Source organism: Hemiscyllium ocellatum, chromosome 5 (genome assembly GCF_020745735.1).
Source record: "Hemiscyllium ocellatum isolate sHemOce1 chromosome 5, sHemOce1.pat.X.cur, whole genome shotgun sequence".
NCBI lineage: Eukaryota > Metazoa > Chordata > Chondrichthyes > Orectolobiformes > Hemiscylliidae > Hemiscyllium > Hemiscyllium ocellatum.
The window spans coordinates 120,458,626-120,478,770 of NC_083405.1; the positions used below are offsets into that span (position 1 = coordinate 120,458,626).

General features: G+C 44.4%; 1 protein-coding gene across 1 annotated transcript in view; it reads right to left on the reverse strand.

The window, feature by feature from the left end:
- dpp6a (dipeptidyl-peptidase 6a) overlaps positions 1 to 20,145 on the reverse strand; it is a 1,150,594-nt gene that overhangs the window by 554,817 nt on the left and 575,632 nt on the right. Inside the window, exon 2 of the mRNA XM_060825137.1 lies at positions 7,162 to 7,276. Within this exon, the coding sequence (XP_060681120.1) occupies positions 7,162 to 7,276 (115 nt within the window). The remainder of the gene's footprint in view (positions 1 to 7,161; positions 7,277 to 20,145) is intronic.

Here is a 20,145-nt window from a genome sequence, read left to right on the forward strand (position 1 = left end):
ACTGTCCATAGGCCTCCAGTCTGAAAAACAACCTTTTACCACCATCTTTCGTTTCCTACCTTCAACCAATTTTGTATCCAATTAGATATTCCATGTAATCTAACCTTGCTACAATCTTCCATGCAGTATCTTATCCAACATCTTGCTAAAGTCTATATTGCCTTTGCCTTCATCAATCTTTTTGTCACTTCTTCAGAAAAATCTATCAAGTTAGTGAGACATGATTTCCAATGCACAATGCCATGTGACTATCCCTAATCAGTCCTTGCCTTTCCAAAATACATATAAGTTCTGTTCCTCAGAATCCCTCCAACTTCCCCACCACTGATATCAGGCACAACAGTCTATAATTCCCTGGCATTTCTTCATCGCCTTTCTTAAATAGTGACACCATGTTATCCAACTTCCAGTCTTCTGGCACCTCACCCATAGCTATCATTGACACAAATATCTCAGCAAGAGGCCCAATAATCTCTTCCCAGGCTTTGCACAAAGTTCTGGGATATACCTGATTTGGTCCCTGGGATTTAAGATCTCTAGCACCTTCTGTTCTGTAATCTGGACACTTTCCAAGATATTACCATTTATTTCCCCAAGTTCTCTAGCTTCTGTACCCTTCTCCACTGTAAATACTGACGTGAAATACATGTTTAGTGTCTCACACATCTCCTGTGGTTCCACACATAGGTGGTCCTGCTGATCTTTAAAGGATTCTCTCCCTAGTTACTCTTCTTCCCTTAATGTAACTGTAGAATCTGTTTGGATTCTCCTTAACCCAATTTGACAAAGATTTTTTGCCCTCTTGATTTCCATCTTAAGTGTACTCCTACTACCTTTATTATTCATCTAAGGATTCACTCAATCCCAGCTGTCTATACCTGACATATACCTCCTTCTTTTATCTTGACCAGAGTCTCAATTTCTCCAGTCATTCAGTATTGCCTAAACTCACAGCTTTGCCCTTCACCTTAACAGGAGCATACTGTCTCTGAACTCTCATTATCTCATTTTAAAGACCTCTCACTTTGCACTTTCCCTTTACCTGTGAATGGCTCCCTGAATCAACTTTCGAAAGTTCTTGCCTCACACCGTCAAAGCTGGCCTTACTCCAGTTTAGAACTTTAAATCAGAACTTGCTCAGCCTCAGCTGGAGTACTGTGAACATTTGTGGGTATCACATAATTGGAAAGATAGTGGAGCATTATTGGAGACAGAGAAGATTAGATTCTCTACAGTATGGAAATAGGCCCAACAAGACAACACCAACCATCCAAAGAGTAACCCATTCCCCTACATTTACGCCTAACACATTGGGTAGTTTAGCAATGGCCAATTCATCTAACCTGCACATCTTTAGATTGTGGGAGGAAACCAAGCAAGCCCACATAAACACAGTGAGAATATGCAAACTCCCCACAGATAGTAACCCAATGCAGGAATTGAACTCAGGTTCCTGCTGCTGTGAGGCAGCAGTGCTAACCACTGAGCCACCACATCACCCACGGTGTGCAGAGTGAAGAAACCATTTACTAACATGGTTCCAGGTTTGAGACCCCTCAGCTGTGAGGATAGATTTAAAAAGTTGGGACTGCTCTCTCTGGAGAGAAAAAGATGAAGTGTGTGCAGTGATTTGGTGAAAAGGCAGGAAACTAGGCTAGAGCTGGTGCAGACATGACGGACTGAATGGAAATTTCTGTGAAGTGCTTTTGCAAACAAATATCACAGCAAACAGATGCTTCAGCCTGAATCTACAATTTTGTAGCAAACTGGGTTAGAAGTCAGCATTAGTGCAGCGATAGAGCCTCTGAATCTGAAGGCTCTGGGTTCAAACCCACTCCCAGTAACTCAAACTCAAGCTCTTCAGTGAAGTGCAGACTACCAGTGCTATCTTTCAGACGAGTCATTGAACTGGGGCAATCTGCCATCTCCAGAGGGTGTATAAGGTCGAGTAGTAGTTTCTCCTTTTGCCCTTGCTAACAATTAACACTTGAAATGGGATATTGGGACTTCATCTCATCGCTGCTAGATGGACTTTGTGGTGCATAACTGCTGAGGATCCTGTGTTCTCAGAAATGCTGACACTTCATCACACCACAAACCAAGAACATTACCGAAAGATTCTCAAGATCCTATAAAGAGGAGAGGAGGAAAAAGCAGGGAGAGAAAATTGCTCCAGTTGCCTCGAGTCATGTCGCGAATGCATTCTAAATAAAATTAGTTTGGCTCAGCAGTAAGACATGAGTCCTGAGCCTGTTTCAGGATTTGAAGAAAAGATGTGGTTATTGAAGGAATGTGTGCAGTTAAGACATTAAACCAGTATCCGGTCTACTTGTTCAGTGCCTTGTGATACTACTCAAAGAGCAGCAGAGACGCTCTGCTGAGCCCTCACCCAGACAAAACTGGTCATGAACCTCCCTGCTGTGTGTAAGGAGCACTGCTGTGTGTTCACTAACTACCATACATGCTTGTGTGTTGACAATGACTACACATTAAGGAATGATTCAGAGAGTCATAGAGCCATACAACACAGAAACTGACCCTTCAATCCATCTCGTCATTGTTGACCAGATGCCTGCATTTGGCCCATATCCCTCTAAACCATTCCTATTCACACACCTATCCAAATGGTTTTTAAATGTTGCAAGTGCACCTGCATGTTCCACTTCCTCTGGCAGTTCATTCCACATATGAACCTCTCTCTGCGTGAAAAAGTTGTCCCTCAGGTCCCTTTTAAATCTTTCTCTTAAAAATATAGTTTTGAACTCCCCCACCCTAAGGAAAAGACCTTTGCTATTCACCTTATTTATGCCCCTCATGATTTCATAATCCTCAATAAAGTCACCCCCTCAATCTCCTCTGCTCTGGTGAAAAAGGTTCCAGCCTATCCAGCCTCTTCTTGTAACTCAAACCCTCTACAGGCAACACTCTGCTAAATCTTTTCTGAACCCTCTCCAATTTGATAATATCCTTCCTATAGCAGAGTGACCAGAATTGTACACAGTATCCCAAAAGTGGTCTCACCAAAGTCCTGCACAAACTCAGCGTGACATCACAACTCCTGTATTCAATGGTCTGAGCAATGAATGAAATTATGCTCAACACCTTCTTAACCACCCTGCCCACCAGTGATGCAAATTTCAAAGAAATATGTACCTGAACCTCTCTGTCTCTCTGTTCAACAACAGGACCCAGAGCCCTCCCATTAACTGTATAAGTATTACCTTGTTTGTTTGACCAAAATACAATTCTTACCAAAATGATTCCTTAGCTGTGACAATTTGGGCATCTTGAGACATATTTTTGCTTTTAACATATAACAACCAGAACAATTCTTCTTTACAGTCATGTATCTTTGCTCTTCATGGACACTACAGTTTTGCTGCCTTGGTCAACATAACAATTGTCACGTTGCTGAAAAGTAATTTATTTTTACATGGAATCATCTCCAGTGTGGAAGCAGACCAGTATACCCATTGAGTTCACACCAACCCTGCAAAGAGCATCCCTCCCACACCCACCCACCCCTACCTACTCCTGCATTTCCCATGGCTAAGCCACCTAGCCTGCATATCCCTGGACACCAGGAACAATGTAACATAGCCAATCCACCTAAACTGCACACCTGTGGACTGTGGGAAGAAACTTGCACAGACACAGTGCGAATGTGCAAACTCCACACAGTCACCCAAGAGTAGAATGAAACCAGGTCCCTACAGTGTTAATCACAGAGTCACATAGATTTACACAGGACTATGGCACAGAAACTGACTATTTGACGCATTTACCTAGCTGATGCCTATGTTTCACACCAGCTTCCTTCCATCTTCACTCATCTGAATTGATTATCGCAATCGATTATTCCTTTCTCCTTCACGTGCGTATCTAACCTCCTCTGAGATGCATCCATTTTATTCCTGCAACCATTCCCTGTGCCAAGGAATTTCACATTCTCACTGCTCTCTGGGTAAAGATGTTCATTCTAAATTCCCCATTGGATTTCTTGTTTCATTGCCTTCTATAGATGGCCTTGACCGCCCATACAAACATTCTCATAGTGTGGACTCGATGGGCTGAATGGCCTACTTCCACACTGTAGAGATTCTATGGATTTGCACAAAAGAGAAAGCATCCCACAAATTTAGCACCGGAATCAATGAGCTGTTTGATGTCAATATAAAACCGAAAGTTGTTAGATTCGAAGTCCATCAATCTTCCACTGGTTCTTTGGAACTCAGCACCATTCTAAAAACCATTTGCTCATGCAGTATGTTGTTACTTATTCATAGCACTTTCACAGTGCTAGGCCATTTTGGAAGGCAGTTAATAATCAACCACCTTGCTGTGAGTCTGGAGTTACCTGTAAACCAGACCAAGTAAGGATGGCAGACTTCTATCCCTAAATGGCTTCAATGAACCAAATAGAATTTTATGACAATGGCCACATGGCTGTCAGCAATCTAGCTTTTAATTCCAGATATTTACTGAATTTACATTTCACCATCTGCCATTCAAACGCAAGTCCACGGGATATTCAAACAAAAACAAAGATTATTGGAGAAACTTGGCAGGTCTGCCAGTATTTGTAAACAGGAAAACAGAGCCCAGCAAATTGAGTGTGTTCTGATATAGGGTAACTGGACTGGAAATATTAACTCCCTACAGGTGCTGGCAGATCTGTGGAGTTTCTCCAACACTCGCTGTTTTTGTTCTGAATGTCCAGCATCTGCAGTTCTGTGTGAGTACTAAAAAGAACATTAGGCCCAGGAATCCTTGCCCAGAACCGCAGCAATTCAAGAGGCAGTTCAAAACCACCTAGTCCAGGACAATCTTACTAATTTTTATAGATGAACCATAGAAAGCATCCTATCTGGATGCATCACTGTGTGGTTTGTCAACTGCTTTTCCCAAGACTGCAAGAAACTAAAAGAGAATTGTGAAGACAGCCCTGCTCATCATGATAACCAACCTTCCATCCATTAAGTCCATCCATGTTTCCCACATAATCAAAGACTCCTCCCACCTCAATTATACGCTCTTCCATCCTCTTCTGTCAGGCAGAAGATACAAAATTTTGGACACACCTGAGTAGCTCAAGAACAGCTTCTTCCATGTTGTTATTGGACTTTTGAAATGACCCCTCAAATTTTAAGTTTAATGTTGACCTCACTCTTTATGCACCAGATTTTTCCTAGGTTGCTCCAGGAAGCGAGAAGGAGGTTGCTAAGCCGCTGGCACAGGTCTTTGCCTCCTCACTCTCCACGGGAGTAGTACCCGAAGACTGGAGGGACACGAATGTTGTTCCTCATTTCAAGAAGGGGAATATAGAAATCCCTGGCAAATACAGCCCAGTCAGTCTTACGTCTGTGGTTAGCAAGGTTTTAGAAAGAATTCTGAGGGATAGGATTTATGGCTATTTGGAAAATCATAGTGTGATTAAAGGCAGTCAGCATGGCTTTGTGAGGGGCAGGTCATGCCTCACAAATCTTATTGAGTTCTTTGAGGAGGTGTCAAGACAGGTCGACAAATTTCGAGCAGTGGTGTATATGGACTTCAGCAAGGCATCTGATAAGGTTCCCCAGGGTAGACTCATTCATAAAATCAGGAGGTATGGGATACAGGGAGATTTGGCTGTCTGGATTCAGAATTGGTTGGCTGACAGAAGGCAGAGAGTGTGGTAGATGGAAAGTATTCTGCCTGGAGGACAGTGTTGAGTGGTGTCCCGGGGGGCTCTATTCTTGGGCCTCTGCTCTTTGTAGTTTTTATAATTGAATTGGATAAGGAGGTTGAGATGTGGGTTGGTAAATTTACCGATGATACAAAGTTTGGAGGTGCCGTTGATAGTATCGAGGGGTATTGCAGACTGCAGCTCAATATAGGCAGGATGCAGAGCTGGGTTGAGAAATGGCAGGTGGAGTTCAACCTGGATAAATGCAAAGTGATGCATTTTGGAAGGTCAAACTTGAATGCTGAATATAGGATTAAAGACAGGATTCTTGGCATTGTGGAGTTACAGAGGAGTTTTGGTATTCAAGTGCATAGATGCCTCAAAGTTGCCATCCAAGTGGATAGGGTTGTTTGGAAAGCATATGGTGCTCTCGCTTTCATTAATAGGGGGATCAAGTTTAAGAGCCACGAGGTTTTGCTGCATTTTTACAAGACCCTGGTGAGACCGCACTTGGAATATTGTCTCAAGTTCTGGGTGCCCTATTATAGAAAAGATATGGAGGCTTTGGAGAGGGTGCAAAGAAGGTTTACCAGAATGCTGCCTGGAATGGAGGGCTTGTCTTAAGAAGAAAGGTTGACTAAGTTTGGACTTTTCTCTTTGGAGTGAAGGAGGAAGAGTGGTGACCTGATCAAGGTATACAAGGTAATGAGAAGCGTGGATAGAGTCAACAGCCAGAGACCTTTTTCCAGGGGAGGATTGACTGGCACGAGGAGTCATAGTTTTAAGATATTATGGGGAACGTATAGAGGAGACGTCAGAGGTAGGTTCTTTACACAGAGATATGTGAATGCATGGAATGCGTTGCCAGCGGTGGTGATGGAAGCAGAGTCATTAGGGACATTTAAGCGACTGCTGGATATGCACATGGACAGCAGTGAATTGAGGGGTGCGTCGGTTAGGTTATTTTATTTTTGATTAGGAATAATCCTCGGCGCAACATTGTGGGCCAAAAGACCTGAATTCCTCGCTCTAATACACTTAATGCAGTATGATCTGCCTGAACTGCACGCAAAACAAAACTTTTCACTGTACCTAAGTACATGTGATAATAATAAATCAAATCAATTATGGATGGGCCACAAATACTGGTCTACAATCCCCAGATGCCATGATAAAAGTTTAAAAGAGACTTACGAACTGGTCCCAATGTGGTAAAAGTGGTTACTGCAGATGCTGGAGATTAGAGTCAAGATTAGAGTTGTGCTGGAAAAACACAGCAGGTCAGATCAAGTAAGGCTGACGAAGGGCTTTTGCCCGAAACATCAATTTTCCTGCTCTTCGGATGCTGACTGACCTGCTGTGCTCTTCCAGCACTACTCTACTCCTTCCAATTTGGCCATCTGGTCATCATGTAAATGATGAGTTCAACGTGGTCCAATATTTTGGTTCCAAACTGTTAAATTCTTTCAGAGAAATTAAATCATGAAGTTGCTTACGTTCAGTAAGAAGGATAACCGAGGTGACAATCAGTGAGCAGATAACCAGGATAACCAGAAGTGCGATTGCAATTCCTTTCCAGTTTCTCTGAGGAGGGTTACTCCCCACCAGCTCCTGTCAAAGGAAAGAATATAATCAATGAATGATGAAAGAGAAACACATTGCTCATATCATCTATTTGCACCAGATGATTACACGGTTAACATTAAAATTAAAAGCAGACATAACCAGGTAAATTTATTTGGCAGTCAGCAAAAAGGCAATCAGTTTTACAGAGGATGAAATGTTACAGCGGTTCATCGAATTTTCATCTTCAAAAAGAGACTATTCGGCCCATTGTATATTCTCCAAAGACCGTCACATCCTATCCCATAATTCCACATGGCTAAGCCACCTAGCCTGCACATCCCTAACCACCACTGTGGGATTGATCCTCCAAATCTGCACACCTTTGGATTGTGGGAGGAAACCTACACAGACACAGGAGAATGTGCAAGCTCTCCACAGTCTGCCGAGGCTGGAACACCAGTGGATCTCTGGTGCTGCAGGGTACCAGTGCTAACCACTGTGTTACCATGCCATCCTTGTTAGTCCTAGCATTCAATGTAGGACCCTTTTTTGTTTTCAAGATCACATGCAGAGGCCAAAACACATGTCAGTCACCTGATGTATGTAAAAAAAGGTGTGTGACACGAGCTGAAGGAACCTGTTAGGGTTTGATTGTTCACCAGTTCTTGTGAATCCAGGAAGAACAGACATGTTCCTGTGATGTTAAGAGCAATCCTCATCTCAACTACCCATTATCCTCCATGAGCTAACACCATATGTCCCATATCAGGATTAGCTATAGCCTGTGGGCATTTCGTATGGGTGCTTGGCTAGTGGTGGCACTGCCAGTGGCTGGCATGTCATGCTTGATGGACTGTGAAAATTGATTTCCATTCCTGTTCCTGCCTATTGATTCACATCAAGCTGTTGGTGCAGTGCCCAATATTATTTCCCGGACTTAACACTCTGCAACAAACTCAGGTCTTTCAAGCTTGATGTTGCAAAATATACAACTTTGGCTGTTCTCTCTTTCCATCCTGCTCCCTCTAATTATCCCATCTCACTGTAGTTTTCTGTTTCTGTAAGCCTTGATGGAGATGAACAACAAGAAATTGAATGGCGGGGGACATGGAGTTTGACCTGATACACACACACACACACACACACACACACACACACACACACACACACACACACACACACACACACACACACACACACATGGAAGGACTGACACACACACATGGACATGGACATGGACACACACACAAAAACATACATGTCCTTTCTATTGCCCAAGGTCAGTGAAGTCTCTGGTGGCATCCATTTCCCCAATGATTCAGATAGCTTTATCAGTTTGCACCTCCAAGCTGCCTTCCTTTGGAGCTTGCCTTACTGTAAAAAATACTATTTTAGCAGTCTAAATTAAATAGTCTCATTTTCCTGCTGCTTTACTCCTGACCTTTGTTGAACTCCACAGAATACACCAGCTGTCTCACTCGTCTGCAGTGTCCCAAGATGCTATTACACTTAACCCAGCTGATGGAGTTTAATGGGAAATACAAAGTGTGAAATAACCTCTAAAGTGCACTAGTAATGCATTTATCATCATTTTTACACTGTTACTGTATGCTTGGAAGCTGTAAAACTATTTTATAAGGTGAGGTGGACAACAAGGGTCACCTTTTAGAAGGAGCCAAATAAATGAATTTATATCAGCAATCACAATCTATCAGAGACCCTTAATGTGTGAATTAGAAATAAAAAACATTTGTGCTTTTTTTGATCTTTGCACACTATTTATAGGACCACTATTTTCTTGAATAAGCTATTCGCCTGATTGACCAACCATATCTAACAAGGTGGCCAGAAGCGTTTTGAATCTTATTTAATTTTTCTACTTCTTTTGCATTCATAAGTGACATTGGAAATAAATAAGAATGGTAGTAAGCACAGTTTGAAGAAGATATCTCTGTTGGCTCTATTTTGTTACTTTGGAGGTGAGGGGTCAAGTGCCACAGGTCAGAAATGCCATCCAGACTGAGGCAGACAATGTAAACCAGGTACTTGTAAAGTAGGCACCTACACGTTTGAAGGTTTTGAGGTTGAAAGGCTGCATTTTAAGGTGGGAGGAGAGAGATTTTAAAAAGACATGAGAGGCGACTTTTTTTGCATAGAAAGTGATTCCCAGGGAATGAACTTCCTGAAGAAGTGGTGGATGTGGGCACAATTACATTGTATAGAACACTTTTGGGGAGATACTTAAATAGGAAAGGTTTTGGAGGGATATGGGCCAGTACCAGGTGGGTAGGACTAGTTTAGTTTGGGATTATGTTTGGCATGGACTGATTGGACCGAAGTGTCTGTTTCCATGTTGTATGACTCTGTGATTCTATAATAAGAAATAAGCCACGTCATGGTTCTGAGATTCAGTTTTGATTCTTTCACGGAATATTGGTGACCCCAACAATGTCAGTACTTATTGCCCATCCCTAGTTGACCCTAAAGTGAGTATAAAGAGAATCAGAATTAAGTTGCTTATTTTAAACCATGAAACATAGTAGCTAGGTTCTGTTAATAAGCAGCTTTTGCATCTACATCTCCTTGAAGAATTTTGCTGCTGATATATATCTTCAGATGCTTGTAAGATCTGTTCTTATGTTAAATTAAGCTGATAGCCAAAATGTGGAACTGGAACTAAGAGCTAGAGCTGCTACCTCTCACAATAGTTCAGGAAGTGGATTTTTTGTAACCTCAGAGTTTGTTTTTAAAACCATGCATAATTGCATGATCTGGGCATCATATCGTGGTCAGGTCATTAGGTATTTTCAAAGGTGAGAAAGATAGCTATTTAACCAATCAGGGAATAAAAGGTTGAGGGTGAAAGGCCAAAAAGTAGAGCTGGGAATTATCAGATCCGCCATGATCTGGTGGAATGGTGTAGCAGACGTGATGGGCTGAATGGCCTACTTCTGCTCCTATGGCTATCAGAATAAGATGCGGAAAACAGTGTGGTGCAGTAGAACATGAATTTGTGTGTTTTCACATGAAGAGGCAGTTGAGAAATACCAGCCCCGCATCTTCCAATTTTTCTTTCATTTGAAAGGCAGCAATAGCTATCAGACGTATGAGAATGATGTGCACTGCACTAACAGCTGAAATCCAACAGCAGGCCGTCAGATCTCCAAAGCAATCCTCATCACCACCCCCTTGACGGAATTCAGATTGAATAAAATAGACAATGAATTCCTTTTAACTAAAACCCACTGGCACATAACATGCAAATGAATACAGTATTTCTTCAGGGACTTGACAGGATTGATGTGGAAAGGATGTTTCCACCTCATGTGAGAGTCTTGGACCAGGAGGTATAATCTCAGAATGAGCAGTCACACATTTAATCTGGAGACAAGGAGGCATTTCTTCTTTCAGAGGGTAGTGAATCTGTGGAATTCTTTACCATAGACGGCTGAGCCATGAAGTATCAACAAGGCCGATAGAGACTGATTTATAATCAGTAAGGCAATCAGCACTTAGAGGGAAAAGGGAGGAAAGTGGAGTTGTGGAGAATCAGATCAGCCATGATCTCACGGAACGGCAGAGCAGACTCGATGGGCTGAATAGCCTACTTCTCCTATGTCTTATCGTCTTCAGGTTTTAATATTTACACAGGGGGTCATGGATGTCTGACTTATGAACCCTCATACTTCATTCAAGCCATAATTTTAAAGATCCAACATCCAAATTGTTCTGCATTGGGTTCCAGACAGCACACAAAATTGAAGACAGACTCCAAAATGGAATCTGTTCACAACCTGCACTATCCTTTATATCCATTGAGTTTATTTCTTATGTATGTGTGTATGTGTGTGCTTGCATATAGGTGTATGTATATTATTTCTTCATATATTTAACAACTTTCCAGACTGTGAATGAAACACAAGCACTGCAAGGACATGACATTGTTTTCAATCAATACTCCTCTTAATTGACCTTTAACCCTTTTCTCAAAATAGTTGTCATGTAACATAATATATGATGGTTTGGAGGGCGTTTTCACTGTTTGACTGACAGGTTGATGATCCCGTTGTGTTACAAATGCCTGATTCTTGCCTCTGAAATATAGGGACACTGCACTTATTGTGTCAAATGGCTGTTCCTTCAGCTCACTATCAAAATGTATTTTTTGTGTCGTGCAATTAAGATTTTGAAGTAAATTAAAGAATGAGAAATGAACAGAGGTGATGAGCAGCTGCAGTCAATGCGTTTATGCATTTACACTGCACACATTGTAGTACAATACTATTAACATACAAGCCACTATTTTTACTGTAATATTTCTTATTTTAATTAGCACAGAGTAACATTTCAGTGACAATACCACTAGGCCATTGTCTCCCCTAAAACATGTATGATGAAACTGAATGAGGGTGGAGTAGCAATAGCTGAGTCCGGGGATCATTCACTCCCATCTGCTTTCTTGCCCTTCCTCCTTCTTGTTTTCGCTGTTGCTCTTTTTCTTTTCTTTTTCCTTTTCTTTAAAGCCTGGAGAGTGGTGGGTGAAGGAGGAAGCCACCAGCAGCAGCTGCACCCCAGCCCGGGCTCTTACAGCGAGGAGCAGGCCCTGCCTGATATCTGGTTTAGTGGTGCTGAAAGAGCACAGCAGTTCAGGCAGCATTCAAGGAACAGCAAAATCGACATTTCGGGCAAAAGCCCTGCATCAGGAATAAAGGCAGTGAGCCTGAAGGGTGGAGAGATAAGCTAGAGGAGGGTGGGGTTGGGAGAAAGTAGCATAGAGTACAATGGGGTGAGTGGGGGAGGGGATGAAGTGATAGGTCAGGGAGGAGAGGGTGGAGTGGATAGGTGGAAAAGGAGATAGGCAGGTAGGGCAAGTCCGGACAAGTCATGGGGACAGTGCTGAGCTGGAAGTTTGGAACTAGGGTGAGGTGGGGGAAGGGGAAATGAGGAAACTGTTGAAGTCCACATTGGTGCCGTGGGGTTGAAGAATTCCGAGGCAGAAGATGAGGCATTCTTCCTCCAGGCGTCTGGTGGTGAGGGAGCGGCGGTGAAGGAGGCCCAGGACCTCCATGTCCTCGGTAGAGTGGGAGGGAGAGTTGAAATGTTGGGCCACGGGGTGGTGTGGTTGATTGGTGTGGGTGTCCCAGAGATGTTCCCTCAAGCGCTCTGCTAGGAGGCGCCCAGTCTCCCCCAATGTAGAGGAGACCACATCGGGAGCAACGGATACAATAAATGATATTAGTGGATGCGCAGGTAAAACTTTGATGGATGTGGAAGGCTCCTTTAGGGCCTTGGATAGAAGTGAGGGACGAGGTGTGGACACAGGTCTTACAGTTCCTGCGGTGGCAGGGGAAAGTGCCAGGATGGGAGGGTAGGTTGTAGGGGGTTGTGGATCTGACCAGGTAGTCACGGAGGGAACGGTCTTTGCGGAAGGCGGAAAGGGGTGTGGAGGAAATATATCCCTGGTGGTGGGGTCTTTTTGGAGATGGCGAAAATGTCAGTGGATGATTTAGTTTATGCGAAGGTTTGTAGGGTGGAAGGTGAGCACCAGGGGCGTTCTGTCCTTGTTATGGTTGAAGGGGCGGGGTCTGAGGACGGAGGTGCGGGATGTGGACGAGATGCGTTGGAGGGCATCTTTAACCACGTGGGAAGGGAAATTGTGGTCTCTAAAGAAGGAAGCCATCTGGTGTGTTCTGTGGTGGAACTGGTCCTCCTGGGAGCAGATACGGTGGAGGCGGAGGAATTGGGAATACGGAATGGCACTTTTGCAAGATGTAGAGTGGGAAGAGGTGTAATCCAGGTAGCTGTGGGAGTCGGTGGGTTTGTAAAAAAATGTCAGTGTCAAGTCGGTCATCATTAATGGAGATGGAGAGTCCAGGAAGGGGAGGGAGGTGTCAGAGATGGTCCAGGTAAATTTAAGGTCAGGATGGAATGTGTTGATGAAGTTGATGAATTGCTCAACCTCCTCGTGGGAGCACGAGGTGGTCCCAATGCAGTCAACAATGTAGCAGAGGAAGAGGTGGGGAGTGGTGCCGGTGTAATTACGGAAGATCGACTGTTTACGTAGCCAACAAAGAGACAGGCATAGCTAGGGCCCATACGTGTGCCCATGGATATCCGCCCAGTCATCAGGGCTTCGGGTCCAGGTCTGCAGCTAGGCCCGGCCACTTGGAGGTGGAAGGGACAGTGGAGGGTCCCAACAACCAATGACCAGCAACAACATCGGATGGGGAACAAGAGATACGGAACCCACATGCCCAAAGGTCTATGGCTCAGGCTCGGACCGAGAGGTTGCAGGAATGGTGGCAGCAAAGGGCCGGAAGCGAGACCCTAGAGCATGTTACAGATACCACGGAGTCTGTTATAGAGACTCGTTGGCCTGTTACAGAGACCCCGGAGCCCGTTATAGAGACCCCGGAGCCTGTTACAGAGACCCTGCAGCATGTTACAGAGACCCCGGGGGGAGCCTGTTACAGAGACCCTGGAGCCTGTTACAGAGACCCCGGAGCCTGTTACAGAGACCCCGGCATCTGTTACAGAGACCCTGGAGCCTGTTACAGAGACCCCGGAGCCTGTTACAGAGACCCCGGGGGGAGCCTGTTACAGAGACCCCAGAGCCCATTACAGAGACCCCGGCATCTGTTACATAGACCCCGGAGCCTGTTACAGAGACCCTGGTGCATGTTACAGAGACCCCGGAGCCTGTTACAGAGACCCCGGAGCCTGTTACAGAGACCCGGAGCCTGTTACAGAGACCCCGGCATCTGTTACAGAGACCCCGGAGCCTGTTACAGAGACCCCGGCATCTGTTACATAGACCCCGGAGCCTGTTACAGAGACCCTGGTGCATGTTACAGAGACCCCGGAGCCTGTTACAGAGACCCCAGAGCCCATTACAGAGACCCCGGCATCTGTTACATAGACCCCGGAGCCTGTTACAGAGACCCTGGTGCATGTTACAGAGACCCCGGAGCCTGTTACAGAGACCCTGGTGCATGTTACAGAGACCCCGGAGCCTGTTACAGAGACCCCGGAGCCTGTTACAGAGACCCCGGAGCCTGTTACAGAGACCCTGGAGCCTGTTACAGAGACCCCGGAGCCCGTTACAGAGACCCCGGCATCTGTTACAGAGACCCCGGAGCCTGTTACAGAGACCCCGGAGCCTGTTACAGAGACCCTGGAGCCTGTTACAGAGACCCCGGGGGGAGCCTGTTACAGAGACCCTGGAGCCTGTTACAGAGACCCCGGCATCTGTTACAGAGACCCCGGCATCTGTTACAGAGACCCCGGCATCTGTTACAGAGACCCCGGAGCCTGTTACAGAGACCCCGGGGGGAGCCTGTTACAGAGACCCCGGCATCTGTTACAGAGACCCTGGAGCCCGTTACAGAGACCCCGGAGCCTGTTACAGAGACCCCGGGGGGAGCCTGTTTCAGAGACCCTGGAGCCTGTTACAGAGACCCCGGCATCTGTTACAGAGACCCTGGAGCCCGTTACAGAGACCCCGGAGCCTGTTACAGAGACCCCGGGGGGAGCCTGTTTCAGAGACCCTGGAGCCTGTTACAGAGACCCCGGCATCTGTTACAGAGACCCTGGAGCCCGTTACAGAGACCCCGGAGCCTGTTACAGAGACCCCGGCATCTGTTACAGAGACCCCGGAGCCTGTTACAGAGACCCCGGAGCCTGTTACAGAGACCCTGGAGCCTGTTACAGAGACCCTGGCAGATGTAAGAAGCAACGGTAGAAACAATGGTGTAGGAACAAGAAGAGTGAAAAGTGAACTCTGTTGCAGTAAAATCTTGCATTATATTCAGTGTTTCCAAGATGATGCTGGAGCATGACAACACTGGCGAATAACATGTGAAAATTCCTTTTCCTGTATTTTTTGTATACATTTGGCAATAAATCTCAATCTAAATCTGCACCTTTTTTGGATGAGATGCCACCTTATCTCAGCATCAGCAGGGGGGACATAGAAAAGGAAATGATTGCTTCTCCTGTTCAAAGTAGCTGCTCATGGTCTGCGTCTGACAAGAAGCTACACATTATGAAGGAGAGTGAGTTCAACCAAGTTATTAAGCCAAGAAAAACTATCAGAACCTCTCAAATGTTAATTTTGATCTCTTTTTGTGACAACAATAAATCAAACTCAAAAGTGTTTTAACAATATCAAAGGAGGAAGTGAAACAGAAAAGCTTTTCAAATTCTTTTAATGTTCAAATTCAGAATTAGCTCTGGATCGACTTCTGCAGTTACTCTCTAAAACATCAAGGATCCTTTAGGATACAACAACAACTTTAATCTATAAAGTACCTTTAATGTTGAGAACACTGCAATACACTCAGTGAGAATATTATCGAATAAGATTTGGCATGATCCCATAAAAGAGTGAGGGTTTAAAGAGTACAGCCATTCAGAAAGAAAGGTTGGGAGACAGGGAGATTTATGGAGATGAATTCCGGACTTAGGGCCAAAGCAGCTGATGGAACAATGGAAATTGCACATTCTCCCCGTGTCTGCGTGGATTTCCTCCGGGTGCTTTGGTTGCCTCCCACAGTCCAAGAATGTGCAGGTTATGTGAATTGGCCAAGCTAAATTGCATCATAGTGTTCAGGGACGTGTAGTTTAGGTGCATTACTCAGGGGAATAGGTCTGGGGAGGATACTCTTCAGAGGGTTGGTGTGGACTTGTTGGGCCAAATGGTAAGTTTCCACATTGCAGGGATTCTATGATTCTATGAATCACTAATGGTGGAGCAATGAAAACCAGGGTCGCACAAGAGATGAGATTGGAAGGAACAAGGAGATTGAAGAGCTGATGCAAGTTATAACACTGAGGAAATGCCAAGGTGATGGCCGATTTGAAAGAAATGACAAGAATTTTAAAATTCAGGCTTTACTAGACCAGGTGGGAATGCAGGTCATGGCCAGGGGTGGGCAGATATGAGTGTAAGGGATTTATTATATGTCTAAGTTACAAGTAGTCGCATTCCCAATGAAGTCAGGTTTACAGAAAGTGAGGGACGGACAGCTTTCTGGGAGTACACTGGAATAATCACACAAAGTGGTAGAAAAGACATCCTGACATGATGAGAGAGTGCTGAGGTCCTGCAAGGATGACAGAGACAGAAACCTTCATCACTTAGTAATCAAACACTTCATTACAGGTTAGGGACTAAGAGAAGGTGAACTGCACAAGACAGGTTTTGGACAAGGATAATCTACAACAAAGAAGAAAATAGCCATCTTGCTTCTACAGTCAATGGCTTTGTCACCACTGAATGACTTTTTCAACTCCTTCTCCCATCAACTGACCAGCAACTGAACTGGACCATCCATGGTTCGAACAGCAGGTTGGAGATAACTATCCAAGGTAACTCATCTCTTGACTCTCCAAAGCTCTCCTCTATATTGGTGAGACAGGCCGCTTACTTGCAGAACGCTTCAGAGAACACCTCTGGGCCGCCCGAACCAACCAACCCAATCACCCCGTGGCTCAACACTTTAACTCCCCCTCCCACTCCACCGAGGACATGCAAGTCCTTGGACTCCTCCACCGGCAGAACACAACTACACGACGGCTGGAGGAGGAGCGCCTCATCTTCCGCCTGGGAACCCTCCAACCACAAGGTATGAATTCAGATTTCTCCAGCTTCCTCATTTCCCCTCCCCCCACCTTGTCTCAGTCGGTTCCCTCAACTCAGCACCACCCTCCTAACCTGCAATCCTCTTCCTGACCTCTCCGCCCCCACCCCACTCCGGCCTATCACCCTCACCTTGACCTCCTTCCACCTATCCCACCTCCATCGCCCCTCCCCCTAGTCCCTCCTCCCTACCTTTTATCTCAGCCTGCTTGGCTCTCTCTCTCTTATTCCTGATGAAGGGCTTATGCTCGAAACGTCGAATTCTCTATTCCTGAGATGCTGCCTAACCTGCTGTGCTTTGACCAGCAACACATTTGCAGCTGTGATCTCCAAAGCTAGCTCAATATTGACAATATGAAGGTGATTGGAGTTCTCACCACCTGTCGGTGCAGTCTGACAGTGCAGATGATTCCAAAACAATTGGAATCCCATTCACCATCTTTAAGATTCACCCATCCTTCCACTGATGCACAGGAGCAGCAGTATGGACCATCTGGAAAGTGCTCTATAAAGCCTAGGCAAGTCTCCTACAACAGTACCTTCCAAATCTGTTGAAAATCACACAACACCAGGTTATAGTCCAACAGGTTTAATTGGAAGCACACTAGCTTTCAGAGCGCTGCTCCTTCATCAGGTGGTTGTGGAGTATAAGATCGTAAGACACAGAATATATAGCAAATGTGTACAGTGTGATGTAACTGAAATTCTATATTGAAAAAGACATGGATTGTTTATTAAGACTCTCATCTTTTAGAATGACCATGTTGGTTTCAGTTCTTTCATGTTGAAATCCCAGAAACTTTTTTAAAAGTTACAAGTGAACTCTCACAATAAGTTCCATATCGGCTCAGATAATGCATGTCTGAAAAAAAATTTAGAAACAGAATCAGTCTGAAGATTGGGGCTCAGACAGCCTCACACAGGGCACCTCATACCTTCAATCCATTATGTGGGCCGACATAGCACATATTGTTAAAATTGACTGAAGAATGTAACTTTGAAAAAAAAGTTCTGAGATTTACACATGAAAGAACCAAAACCAACACAGTCATTCCAAAAGATGAGAGACTTAACAAACAATCCAGGTCGTTTTCAATTTAGAACTTCAGTCACATCACACTGCAAACTCTTGCTACAAATTCTGTGTCTTACAATCTTATTCTGCACAACCACCTGATGAAGGAGCAGTGCTCTGAAAGCCAGTGCTTCCAAACAAACTCGTTGGACGGTACAAAATTAAAAATCACACAACACCAGGTTATAGTCCAACAGGTTTAACTGGAAGCAAACTAGCTCTCGGAGCGACGCTCCTTCATCAGGTGATAATGGAGGGCTCAATCATAACACAGAATTTATAGCAAGAATCCACAGTGTGATGTAACTGAAATTATACACCGAAAAATTGATTGCCTGTTAAGCCTCTCATCTGTTAGAACACCATGATAACTTCACTTCTTTCATGTGAAAATCACAAAATCCCCTTTTCAAAGAGTTGCATTCTCGGGTTAGCTGTTAACAATGGTGATAGCTAGATAATATGTTGAAAGTGTCGGCCCTCTGTGTTCTCTGTCCATGCCATGATGTTTAGATTGATTCCAAATCTGTGACTTCTATCTTCCAGACGAACAAGGAGAGCATGGGAGCACCATTACCTGCAAAGCCACGCACACCATTCTCAGTTATAACTATACTCTCACTGCTTCACTATGGCCAGATCAAAACCTTGAGATTTCTGGACTTCCGGTCTGTGACTGCATCAGTCCAAGAATGAACCCCGTTTTCACTCTCTTAAAGTGATAGTTTCTGATGAAGTTTTCTTACCTTTTCAGCTTAACGGTTTTGGAATTTATGAGGTTCAGTCAACATCCAGCCATTTTAGATGTGGTTTTATTTTGGGATGATGGTTCAGTTTTGGTTTAAACTTTACAAGCAGTTTTCAGACAAACCAATCAACTAGTGCAGAAAGTTCCTTTTGCTACAACGCATGGTTTGATAACAAATACTTTCAAGGAGTGTTCCTTTCTGAATAGACAATAGGTGCAGGAGTAGGCGATTTTGCCCTTCGAGCCTGCACCACCATTCATTATAATCATAGCTGATCATCCTCAATCAGTATCCTGTTCCTGCCTTATCTCTATAACCCATGATTCCACTATCCTTGAGAGCTCTATCCAAACTTTCTTAAACGAATCCAGAGACTGGGCCTCCACTGCCCTCTAGGGCAAAGCATTCCATACACCCACCACTCTCTGGGTGAAGACGTTTCTCCTCATCTCTGTTCTAAATGGCCTACCCCCTATTTTTAAGCTGTGTCCTCTGGTTCAGCACTCACCCTTCAGCAGAAACATGTTTCCTGCCTCCAGAGGATCCAATCCTTTAATAATCTTATATGTCTCAATCGGATCCCCTCTCAGTCTTCTAAACTCAAGGATATACAAGCCCAGTCGCTCCAATCTTTCAACATAAGATAGTCCCGCCATTCCAGGGATTGACCTCGTGAACCTCCCTCAATAGCCAGAATGTCTTTCCTCAAATTTGGAGACCAGACCTGCACACAATATTCCAAGTGCGGTCTCACCAGGGTGCTGTACAGCTGCAGAAGAACCTCTTTGCTTCTATACTCAATCCCTCTTGTTATGAAGGCCAGCATGCTATTAGCCTTCTTCACTACCTGCTGTACCTACATGCTTACCTTCATTGACTGGGGTACAAGAACACCCAGATCTCTTTGTGCTGCCCCTTTACTTAAATTGATTCCATTTAGCTCCATAAAGCTCTCAATGTCAAGAATGTTGTGACATGTTATGAAAATATTTCCATGTCATTTCTGCTGTAACAACCATTTTAGTGTTTTTAAAGCTGTTCTTGAAAATAATATTGCTACAGTATACTGTCAGTACAGCTATTTTCATCACTGTTTCTCAGAAGATGATATCAGTTGGATGGAATTTGAGGGAGGTCAGACTGTGAGGATGCACTGGCCTGAATAGTCTACATCTGTGCCGTTAGTTTACTTTGAATCATTTTCTAAACTCCCTGAACAACTATCAAACTCTTCGCTAGGTCTTTGTCAAACATAAGGAGGAGTGGAATAGGACAGGGCCACTGCAGACTACTCTTCCCACATCCAACTTACAGGCTGACCGCCCACGATTTCCACACAACAAATGTGGTCTCCTGAGGAAAAAAGATGAGGGTTAGCTGCACTGTAGAAAACAGAATGATTAGATTAGATTAGATTAGATTACCTACAGCGTGGAAACAGGCCCTTCGG